Source organism: Aphelocoma coerulescens, chromosome 2, assembly GCF_041296385.1.
Source record: "Aphelocoma coerulescens isolate FSJ_1873_10779 chromosome 2, UR_Acoe_1.0, whole genome shotgun sequence".
Taxonomy (NCBI): Eukaryota; Metazoa; Chordata; class Aves; order Passeriformes; family Corvidae; genus Aphelocoma; species Aphelocoma coerulescens.
Window position 1 is genome coordinate 51,928,854 of NC_091015.1, and position 12,040 is coordinate 51,940,893.

The 12,040-nt window shown below is 37.9% G+C and overlaps 1 protein-coding gene across 4 annotated transcripts in view; it reads right to left on the minus strand.

Annotated features, from left to right (window-relative positions):
* CAPN7 (calpain 7) overlaps positions 1-12,040 on the minus strand; it is a 33,214-nt gene that overhangs the window by 6,023 nt on the left and 15,151 nt on the right. For 3 of the 4 annotated variants that reach the window (XM_069007432.1, XM_069007433.1, XM_069007435.1), the window contains 8 exons: positions 10,648-10,754; positions 9,027-9,147; positions 8,628-8,772; positions 7,022-7,121; positions 5,213-5,348; positions 4,696-4,771; positions 2,281-2,426; positions 1,466-1,528 (listed from right to left, as the gene is read on the minus strand). In XM_069007432.1, the coding sequence (XP_068863533.1) occupies positions 1,466-1,528; positions 2,281-2,426; positions 4,696-4,771; positions 5,213-5,348; positions 7,022-7,121; positions 8,628-8,772; positions 9,027-9,147; positions 10,648-10,754 (894 nt within the window). The remainder of the gene's footprint in view (positions 1-1,465; positions 1,529-2,280; positions 2,427-4,695; positions 4,772-5,212; positions 5,349-7,021; positions 7,122-8,627; positions 8,773-9,026; positions 9,148-10,647; positions 10,755-12,040) is intronic. The other variant, XM_069007436.1, reaches the window with a different exon arrangement.

The window sequence follows — 12,040 nt, forward strand, 5'->3', positions numbered from 1 at the left end:
CTCCAGTATAGGACATCTATAGAAAACTTGGTTTTACTGTTAAACCGTGAATTAATTCTCTGCTTGCTTTTGAGTGTGATGACTGCTAAGCAATCACCAAACAGGCATTAAATACAGGCAACTAACTTTTTGTACTCAATCCTAAGGACGGAACTGGCCTTGGATAGATAGAACATACCTTTTTTTTTTTGGAATACTAGACAGATGTCTTCAAATAATTAACAGAAGTTTTCTACATACTTAATTTTCTTTTTAAACATATTACAACATAAAACAGATGTCCTTCCTCAAGGAAGCCTCAAACAGGCTTTTCACCTTTAATGTGTTTTTGACCTCTTCACTTCCTCAAAGTAAGCCCAGATTTTAATAGCTATATAGGACAATGGTTTCTGGAAGAACCAAACAAATTATCTCGCTGTTCCCAGGAATCTCTCTATTCACTCACCATTCTCTAGAACAGGCTTCAAGGGACTGTTCCAGAAATAACAGCTGGTATGGAACACTGTCTGAACTCAACAGCCAAGCTGCAAGCCAGCATGTCCCCCTGACCACACAAAGTAATGCAATCCTTGGCTTCAGGCACGAGTGTCCTAGAAAATGGACTGTTCCACTGTGGCCCAAACTCCTTTGTTTCTCTCTTCCTTAACAAGTTACTGTTTGGACAGAAGACTTCTGACTGTAATAGGAATCCCCAGGGTATGCATGGTAGGTACAGAGCTAAAGTTAACAGTTGCTGGCTTACTCTTTCCTGAGGATAGAGCTGCTGAAACATGAAAATACATGCAAGTTACTTTATCCTGTGAGTTCTTGGCTATATTTATACTTCAGCTTTAGGTGTAACTGCAGCTCATGTTGACAGCTGAAATATGAACAGCAGCTGGTCCCAAAACTATCTGAGCTTCTGACTTAATTTCAGTCAAATTTCGCCCTGTTCTTGTACTCCCAGAGAGCATTTCTACTGGAAATGTACAATGGATATACTTCCTTGATCCTGTTTGGCAATGGGAGTGCTTATTCCAATGGTTACAGACCCTTCAGGTATCTTTGCAAAATTTAGGAACAGTACTGTGTTGTGATACTGCCATCCTAAGTTTGTTTCTTATGGTCTTGCTACTGGTGCCTTTGGTTTGGCATTGCTGATTTTGTCCCATCATACCAAGAGCTTTTCCAAGAAAATCATGCAATTCTTCCAAGGGGAAATGAGCAATGCTTCTGGGGATTTTCACTCTGCATCATTCCTAGAACAACCTGATTTCCACAGTGATGATTTATTAGGGTATGGGTTGTTGTTCCAAAGGCCAGACTGTTCTACAGAGGCTTTGCAGCACATCTGCAATGGCACAGCTGCAACAACACTCTCTGTGGTAGAGGTGGGGCAGTAGGATCAACATATATTTAAAAACCTTGTACATCTCAAATATGGAAAAGCCAAACCAGTCATGCATGAAATAAAATGTTTCTTTACCCGCTTAGAAATGGTGTAAGGTGTAGGAATCTTGGAAAAGGTGAACTTGCACAAGGAATACACCTGTATTGTAAAAGAAGCAGCAGGTCACATATTGATCTTGCACTTTTAAAATGAAATCACGACAAATTAAAAAAAAGAATTGCCTACACAACATTTTTAGATACTTGTTCCCTGCATGCCTGTATTACCCATCAGATGACCCTGTGTCCAACTCAAAATTCGGAATAGTGCTGGGACTAAGACTTAGTTCTACTTAATTTCTTAACAAAAATACCAAACCAAACCAACAGAAAAACACCCGCCCAAGAAAACAAACCAAAAAAAATCCTCTCAAAAAACCCAACAAAAAAGCAAAATGGGAACAATCTGCATTTTACTCTTTTTCAGTGAAAAAAAAAAAATCTAGCATTGATCATTATGTGACTCAGTAGTTAAGAGAAAAACCCAAATCCTAAGTCAAGACCTAGAGAAGTCAAAAAAACTTTACATCTTAACCAGGATCTAAAATAGATTTATTTTTGATATGTAGAGAGACCCAGTGATCTGCCTGTACATAGATATTTTTTTATTCTAGGAAATAAGAGTATTTTTCAGCTGATTTTGTAATAAAATTTTATTACTAAAATCATACTAATATCTTAACTACAAATGGAAAATGTTACCAAACACTTCATCCAGTGGTTCTGCTCCATCATTCATCGCTTTCCTCCCAAAATAGCAATACTGATTGAGAAGAATTTTTCTCAAATATAAAAACAAAGGACACTTTACAGTTTAATTGCTTACATTCATTATGACACAACAGCACATACCCTGATGGTGTAATGGATGGTGTTTTGTTTCTCATACTGGGACACCACTAAGGTGAATGTATGGGAACCTGGAGAGGTCAGCTTTATCTTGGTCAGATAATGAGGACTGTTGATCCGGATACCATCAATATATGGAGGAGGATCAGCTGAAAAAGAAAAGGATGAACACGTTTCCCTAACCAGAAAATCCCCCAGCTTGGTAAACTTACTATGAAGATTAGACTGAACAGACCCGAGTGCTCTGAACAGAAGAGAGCCTCAAGATTTACCCATAAAAAGGACAGTCTTAACATCAACTACTGTTTTCAGGAGAGGTACAATCACACGTGACAAGACACAAATTCTGTGCTTAAAAGTACAGCTTAAATCCCAAGACTTGTAATGACTGCTTATCCATCTCCCACCAAAGTCACTACTCAAAGAAGACTACTGTAATTATGTTGAAATTTCAAGAGAAAGGTAATGAATGTTTAAGCACTCTGAAAATCTCTGAAGTGTCTGTTCCTTCTCCATCGGCTGGACATTTCCAGAATGACAGCTGCCAAAATCTTTGGCCACCTCATAAACAATACTTCAAAACATGTTAATTCCTTTAACTAAATCTCACAGGCTTTCTCTCCCTCTCTCTTCAAATCCCTGTGATCATTACACAGATGTAGTTGCAGCCCAATACCAATGCCCATGTGGTACTTAGAAAGATCCCAAATGTTTGCTTTTACAATTAGACAGTGTAATTTGTTATTTCGCCTCTAATTGGTTCTTTCCAGACTTCTTTTAATTTCAGTGAGGCAGGACCAAGTCTAGCCAATTACTTCAATAGGCCCAGGATCAAGTCCTTTTATTTTCTTCCACAAAGCAACATGGGAGAGGGGAAAGGATTAATATAAAACAATAAGAAGCTTAGGAATGGGAAATCTCGGCCTTGCTGCCAAAGGATTTAGCTGCTTTGTTCTCATTTCATTTTAACAGATGGTTAAAAATAATACTGCAGCTTGACCAATTTATTTCCATGGAAGAAGGCTTTAAACAAGTTTGAGCTCATGAGATTAGAAGTTTTTAAAAAAAGTTTGTGTAGCAAGACAAAACATATGAATCACTCAGTTTTTGCTACTGGTCTTGCTAGACTGTCTCTTTTAAGCACAAAGGAACAATTCCCTCTACTATACAAATGTGTTTGGGTTTTCCCACTTAAGAATGTTTTCAGTGAGACACACATGTAAAATAAGCACTGCTACAACTACCAGCAACAGCAGAAGCAAGTCTTGGGCATCTGCTTCTCCTCACAGAGAAGCTCTTGCAAAAAACAGATGATGATTCTGTCAGGTGTCAGCAGCTCTTTTCACAGAAAGACTTGGGTTCTAGGGGAAGCTTGGATTCTAGGGGAATTGGTCAACAGAGTTGACTGAACAAGATCAGATGTGAAAAATGCAATGCTTGCCAGCCATTCCAATAGAAAAAGTCCCACAAATTCCACTCCTTGGTGAAAAAAGCTTTAAAAGCTACTAAGGCAGTTGTTGCATGAGCAGCTACCTGAATGCAAGCTTGGTTCTAAAGAGATTCCTATCTGTAAAAGCAACAGGCCAAATCCACCTGTTTTAAGATGCACCTTCACTGAATTATTCCAAGGAATATTCTTAGTAATCTCTAACTTGATGGAAAGAATGAATAAAAATATGATCTTATTAGCTTGACCTTAAAGTTTCAGTCTATCCATTCAACCTGGGCATTACCTTTACACCCTGTATCCCAGCCTGTGTCTCAGATCTGCTATCTGTCTTGAAATAAAGCATACATGGCTGCTTCACAGCTACAGCAAAGCTCCAAAAGCCAAACCCCATCTCCTCAAGGTGAAGAGAATCTGACATATAATGACCAAGAGTGAGATTCTGATAAAATTTTAACATTTTAAACATTCCATACCTGATACTTGGAAATATGCTGAAGTGTTCACCTGTACTTCACAAGCTTGCTTAGGTACTTTACTAAGCCAAGTTCATGGGACAATTAACCCTGATTATTTTCCTTTTGTGGAAGCTGTAGACCTTTAAATAATTTCACAAATGTAGGAAATAAATATGCTATCAGAGAAACTAACACATAACATCTGTTCCCTCTAAGCATTAACTACTGGCACTGAAAAATAAACAGAAAAAATAAAGAAAATGCTGCATCAAAATAAGTGTCAGCAGGACTACGCAGACCTCTTAAGAGTGCTTACAGCATGCGTAGAATGGCCTAATCCTTCAGTGTAGACTTTAAGTGGGATCAAACAGAGCAAAACAACGATTTCAGAAGACTGACCTCTTACTGAGGCATCAGGTTTTAAAGGAAAAAGTGCCTTTCCTCTCCAAAAAATTCTGTGTAATTCTTTATTTATTTGTGACATCAGCTTCTTGACAATTAAGGTACACTAACCTGGATAGTAAACTTTTTTGCCATCAGTCTTGTACACAACCATTGTAATGAATTCCCGATTGTGTGCAAAGTCATCCTATACAAAAAAAACCCACAAACAAACACAAATCAGAGTTGTGCAATTCTGTGAAACATAATGAATGCTTAATCAAAGTCAAGTATACATTCTACTGTCCCTTTTGATCACCACGAAGTATGATCTGATATTTGTATTTATTGGGATACCCAAAAGAATTCTTTTTAAAATGCCTGAAGTAAACAAACAGCCACGAATTTAACTTATTCAGGCTCCAGGATTCAAAGTCACTTCAGAACCTTTATGGTGGAAGAGAATCAGTCAGCTCAAATTTTACTCTGGGTCTGTTTCAATTGCAGGTACACATACCTGCTGAATTAAAAAATTCTACATGTACACAGGCACACACCCCTGAATATAGGCGGTAACATATTAATGAGAGAAAGCCATACAGAAAGATTTACAGAAGCTGTGTTAGAGCTCGCAGTGCAGAACCAGCACCTTGTCAGTGATGTGCCTGCTGAGCAGGACCCAGACAGCAGCACCACCCTGTGGACACTGCACCTCCAGCTTGTACTGAGGGTTGTTGGCCAGGCTGTAGGCATCCTTCACCGGGCCCTGCTTTGCATCCCACGTACTGAAAGTGATACAGACATGTTATTAGACCAGTAAGAAACTAATTTATGCTTTGAAACGAACTCCAAATCCTACACGATACACAGAGCAAGATATTATCAGTAACAAGTTACCAAAGCCTAGTTTTCTACTGGCATCTATGGTTAGTGGTTACATAACACAGTCACATCAGAAGCATTATCTTGGAACCTTGTTTTATAAATGAGTTCACCACAATACATCTATGATGACAAAAAATTCTAAATACAAACAGCCTGGCTAGTGACTACAGCCACACAAAGCACAGAAAAAGTGGAACCATTTAAGCAGCCTAGGCTACACAAGCACAGTCATGATTGCACACACCAATATTAAATGAAAAACATCTATGACTTTGTAACTGTAGAAATCTATCTATCTCTGTATCTATCCATCCATCCATCTATCTATCAGCTACGGTTGGTTTCAAAAGCTTGCCAAATATTTTCCCCCATTTTTTTTTCTGAGGCAATTTTTATTTAAAAATTTGCCCTGTTTCATGCTTGGAAGGGTGCCCTGCAGGAAGTGTTAAAGATCTTTGAGGTGCCCTACTGCAGAATCAGCCTGCAGCCTTGTGACTTGTCTAGACAAGAAAAATACAGCGTGAAAAGACAAAAAGTGCTGATGACTGAACAAAAAGTGTGGCACACTGGAAACAGAAGTGTCTACAGCTATTCCCAAGTCTCCTTGTCCCTCTCACACTTGTACAACTGAGCAGCATGTGTGGAAGGTTGCATTAACAAAGCTTCAAATTATCACCGTTGTTACTCTGCATTTTATGGTAACTGCCACTGTGCTAAGGCTTTTCCCTACACAGAGGGATGACAATCACTGATAATGTAAGGACAGACAGACCAGTAGGTGAGCTCTGACATACACATTATCTCATCTTGCTACAGTGTATTTTAGAAATAATTGGAGCACAAAGATGGAAGGAGTCTTTACAGAAAAGCTCAGCAGTCACACTGTGAATGAAGGAGCTTGTGCAGAGCTAACACACGCAGAGACAGTGTGCAAGCAGTGGCAAAGTGCAGCCTAGTGGAGTGAAAAAGTATAGAAACCCTTGCTTTCCAAAACTGAGACACAGACACATGCACTTATCCTCAAACTGTGAGACAAAAAACCTGACTGTAATGGATATTTGGTAAGAGACAGGTATCACATTCAGAGAACAAATCAGCAGGCAAGGAAGATTACTTATGATAACTACAATTGCTAAAACCAGAACTGGTTAAACTACCTTGATGTCAGTGAATACACCCTGTAAAGAAAACACATGCTGCACAGCTCACTTGGAACTGGCCAGAAAGATGAATTTCAAATAATAACTAGGTCACTTAAGCACTGCCTGGTCACTGCTTAGAGATGGACTGCACAAAAATCTGATTTTTATTCTGACAGGGAGATGTGGGACTGAGATCAGAATCTGGTTACACAACTTTAGTTCCACAGCAACATCACAAGGGTTACTGAGCTCCACTGATGTTGCAGAAGCAGTCAAAAACAAAGCCTGGGCTGAGAAAGTGTAGTCAGGCTCAAGAGAACAGGGTTGGAATTCAGGCCCCTAGCTGTAACTTGGAAGAATGGAAGGAAGGAAACCTCACATCAGAACATTTACTGAGATTTTGAAATAAAATTTTTATCTTTTGGACCAACCTGTGAATACACGTAGATTCTTTAAAAAGACTTGGGTTCCAACTCAAATAAATAACATCATAGTACTGGCACAGGTCATCCCAGGAAATCCAGAAAATGCCTGAAAAGGAAATGCTGTTATTGTTTTCTTACCAGATACCTTGATTTCACTTGTTTCTCAGAAGTCTCTTTGTGGGCAAATGATACAGCTTATATAAGCCAACATTTTTGCAAAATGTAGTAGTAATGTCTGCACTGCCTAAATTGCTAAATTTAAACTTGTCCCCCAAACCAAGTTAAAGCAAGAAAAAACAAGTTAGTCTCTGCTTATTATCAGGGACTTTCTGATAAGCTGTCAGAATGCTTGTCATTCTCAAGCAATAAGCAGAGGATACAAGAAAATCTGCTCTTTTGAAAGAGACATCATTAGGAGATTCTGACCTGATTTCCCCTTTCCTAGGTTTCTAAAAACAAAAAAATAAAACACACAGTCAAACAAGTTCCTGCAATTCAACAACCTACTTCAGTAGTCATCCAGCACAATAGAGTATTCAATCAACATGTGTGTCTTTGAATGTATTTCTAAGATACTTCATCCAACACCTGTGTCACTTGCTTTTGCACCCTAAATTTGCTTCATCTTTACAACATTCTCATGCATTTATTCTAATTTTCCATAGCTCCCTTAATTGCAACTCCACAGTGCCTGCAAGCAAACAGATGCCTAGTGGAATTAACTTTTAAAATGGTAGCAGCCTTATAAATCGTGTCTCTGACATAGGCAGTTGCAGATCTTGCAGCACTAAAAAGCAGTCATAACAACTACACAAAAACAAGAAAACCAAAGCATAAATCCAATTAGAAGGAATAACTCCATTAAAATTACTAATGCAATTTTATATAAAATTTTAACAACTAGATGCTACAAATTGCTTACTAAATGAATCAGTAAATAAATAACAAGCTACTCTCTCATAACTGTCACAAATCCAGGGCTGCTATTTTAATGTTGGAATCAAAAGTTTTCATCAGGCATTTGCACGAGGCTTATCAATAAATGCTATAATCTAATGGACTTGGAGGCATAGTGTTGTAAAAACAGTGTCACTGAACAAAAGGGCTCTCTCAGAGATCTGCAGACAGCAACTAGGACACAGTAAGAAGCAGAAATGTCTTTCTGAAAGTAAAATGCAGCTGCTGCAGCAGAAAGACTGATTTAAATACTGATTACAGTAAGCATGTTGATATGTATTTGAAAATGCTGGAGAGGAAAAAAAAACCCACAAAAAGTCCATTCACGTATTAAAAAGCAGCATTACACAGCTTGTTATCAGAACATTCTCTTTGCACTCAACTCCCACATACTGAGACAGCACACTTAACCAAGGAGGTACTTTCTTGTCAATGAATTTGAGATACATTTAACAGCCCAGATTACTTATAACCCCAGACAAACCTGAAATGACAGATTTAAACACACAAGTACTGCCTAAATTTTCGGACTATTTAGTTTCTAGTATTTGTTTTACTCTCCATGTGCTTAAGCATTCCTTTCCACCTTCCTGCAGGGATACACCACAAAGATCTATATGACTCAAAAAGATAGTGACTTCTTAAGCCTTATTACCATTGTCTATTTTCTGAGCTGTTCTGGGATCAAAGTTCAAGTATTTCTGTAAATCTGGGGTCCAGTTTCTTGTGTCATTTTCACTGTATCGTCCCTTCCAACGTAAGTGGCTCCAGGGATTTTTTAGCTGAAGAAACCGAAGTCCCTAGAAAACCACAAAGTAAAACTGTCAATTCATCTTGTCAAGGTAATTTTTACATATTGAAGGTGGTTTTTATATGGATCAAGAAAACACAGAATCATTTAAGTTTTCTGAAATTTCCCAGTTGGGTCCAAGACAAAATAAACTATATTAGCCATTAGAGCAAAAGAATCAGTAGCTACCCATCTGGGGTAAACCTAGAAACACACGTAGGTTTCAAACAGGAGTTTCAAAACACCTTCAGTTTCACTTGATACCTTATATTCTCTTATATCCAAGACTGCATATGCATGGGTTGGAACTAAACCCCATTTTTCTCCTTCCTCTTCAGACATCACCCCTGTTGCTGTTGTGATAAGGACATCTCCCTTGTGAAATCTGTTCAAAAAGAGGTAAAAAAATAGCTTAATTAAAATCTTGCAACTTGCAATCTAACATTTGCCAGACACTGCAACAGCATGTTTGTACACTGTCCATTAACATGATCCTGCTTTACAACAACTGGGATACAGGGTTTTTTTGTCAGCAGAAATAACTCCTGAAAAAAACTTGAGAAAGTGGAATTATTTTTCTTTCCAAATTAAGTACATGCTTTAAATGAAAAATTACTCTTTTAATATAATTTCATAAACAAAATTCAGCATTTATCAACCTGAAGCTTAGCCTGTGTCGCTTTTAAAATCCTCTTCACAGATCTTCAGCTGAGCACAAATGTGGTTTCATCAACACTTAGTCAATGACTGTGTATAGCAAATTATCGAGTCTGTCACACCCCCAGGATTCTGAAGAATGAGAAGTTCATGCTTCTATACTTTTGCAGATGTTTATACTCAAGTTTAGTGTTCTGAATGGCAGTTGTTAATTTTGCAACAATTGCTGTTGTGAAAACACACTAGCATGTTTCCAGCCCACGCTAAAAATCCAAGTACATACCCAGTGTCCCTAGACAGATTACAGGATCACTGGACTATGGATCAACACATTTTCAGTCTAGCACAGGTGAACAACAGCGATGCTGCAATGGCTAGATCCCATCCGAACTTCAGTCACATCTTTGAATTACAACACCAGAATATCTGAAAAATTGCTGACAGCTCTGAGAGCTCCTAACCAACTGAAAAAACACTGTAGGAAGTGTCATGCTCTTTTAGCATGGATGCAGATGTTTCAGTCAACAGAATAATCCCCTTCTACTGCATTGAAATACGTAAGACACTGGCTGCACAAAACCATTTTGGAAGAAATCAAAGTACTTGGTACACCTGGCATTTATAAATTACAGCTATATCTTTCATCATAAGCAAAATAACAGAATCATTTATTTTGAACCTTTAAGACCATCAAATCCAGCTGTTATGGTAGGTCTGAAGACCAGTATTGCAGTTTTGATAGACTTTTGGTGCTCCTCCAGAAGATTTACTGATGGGGCATAATCTTGTGATATGATTAGAAATACTGAATTATGTCTGCTTGCTAAGGACAGCAGATATAATAGTTCTGGGGGAACAGTGTGGAAACACAGAACACATATCCTTCTTCTTTTTAAACACCTAACTGGTATATTGGTTCCAAACTGCTCTCCTCTGACTCTGTATTCTATTTTCTTTATCAAGGAAAGGGTTATTATTTTTTTTTAATTTATACATAAGGAATTCCCTCACACAAAATTCCCCAGTATTTTAATCTTCTGTTCTATCGAAGCCATCAATATCTCAATTTTTCTTCTTCCAGAAAGCACATGGAGGTTTTATAAAGCACAATTTGTAGCAGTACCAAAATGCTGTCGAAGTATCTGTGGTGACTGTACTGCTTTTAGAGTGGTAACACAGCTACTACACAGCAAGCATTTTAATTACTTAGGAAAGAACAAGCGTTTACCTCTGATAAAGCATTCTGAAAGTGCTATCTTTATTGAAGGCTTGATTGTCAGAGTGCATAGCAATTCTTTCAGGTATCCAACCAGTCAGTGCATGGAGATCAATATTCTGAAATGCAAGCATTCAAAAGAAATCAGAACAGATAATCCATATATAAACATATGATGTCTGTACACAACTTATAACCCCTTGAAAGGAATCAAGCACACATAAATTACAATACAGCTCTATGCATAAAAGGGTCAAGATTAAGACTAACAAACAAAACCTTCTTTGATTAGATAAGGACAAAATTTCCAAGTAGCTTAAAAAAAAAAAAAAAAGCTGGAAAACGAACTGATGAAATAAACTGGAATTCCAGAGCAATGGAAGCATATCAGGATCATCAGTCATGCTCAACTGTGTGATGTGTTCTATTTATTTCACTGATTTACAGACTTTTAAAGCACATGTCAGAAGCACTATTTGGAACCATGCTACTATATATGCATTTCAAATAATTTATGTTTTATTTCTAAAGCTCAGGGTTTGGGCTTTTTTTCTTTTTGGTAAAGCTGACACTGACATGTATTTCCATAAAAAGATGCTTTAATCTCCCCACTCCCTGAAATATTGCTTATTTCCTATTCTTGTGCTTTGTACCCCTCAAAGCAAAAGCAGAGACTGTAAATGCTTGAAATGCCAATAACCAGCACTGTGGGGTGGGAACTTGAGGAATTACAAGTGCAAGACAGCCTGATTGTAAGTAACCCTGATTACAGAAGGAAGCTGGAATACAGTGGAAATTGGAGGGAACAGGAAGGGTGGAGATTAAATGTCACCAGGCAAGCTGGTTTTCCAGAAAGCAAGTTAGAGGATGACAATGGAAATAAAACACAGTTATTCTCACCAGCTTCTGTCCTTCAAAACAAAGCAGCCTGACACTGACACACATAAAAATGTGTGCTACATTTACCCCTTACACAAAGCCACATTTGTCTCCATAATAATTTTTTGAGAGGTGATGATTACCAAGTATACCCACCAAGAATGTGATTGTCAAGACACCAATTAGCACCATGAAATAAAAAAAAAAATCCTTACAAGTTTAATAGTATGAAGTTAAAGTCAGAAAGGCTTCCTAAGTAAGAAATTATGTGGGCTACTCATTTCAGCAAAGTGTCCCTCTTTAAAGAATAACGTGCATGTCAGTTTAACTGCAATATGATGACTATTTCTTCAGTAACCACATTATAGAAACCCAGTGCGTATTTACGGAGATGAGTGGAACAATCTGATAAACAAACTTGCACAGATCAAAGTACTTGCTCCCTCTATACAGACCTTCTAAATGACTAGACTGTTCCTTTCCTAGCTGACTCCATTACCTAATGAGGGAGAACTGCCCTATTTAT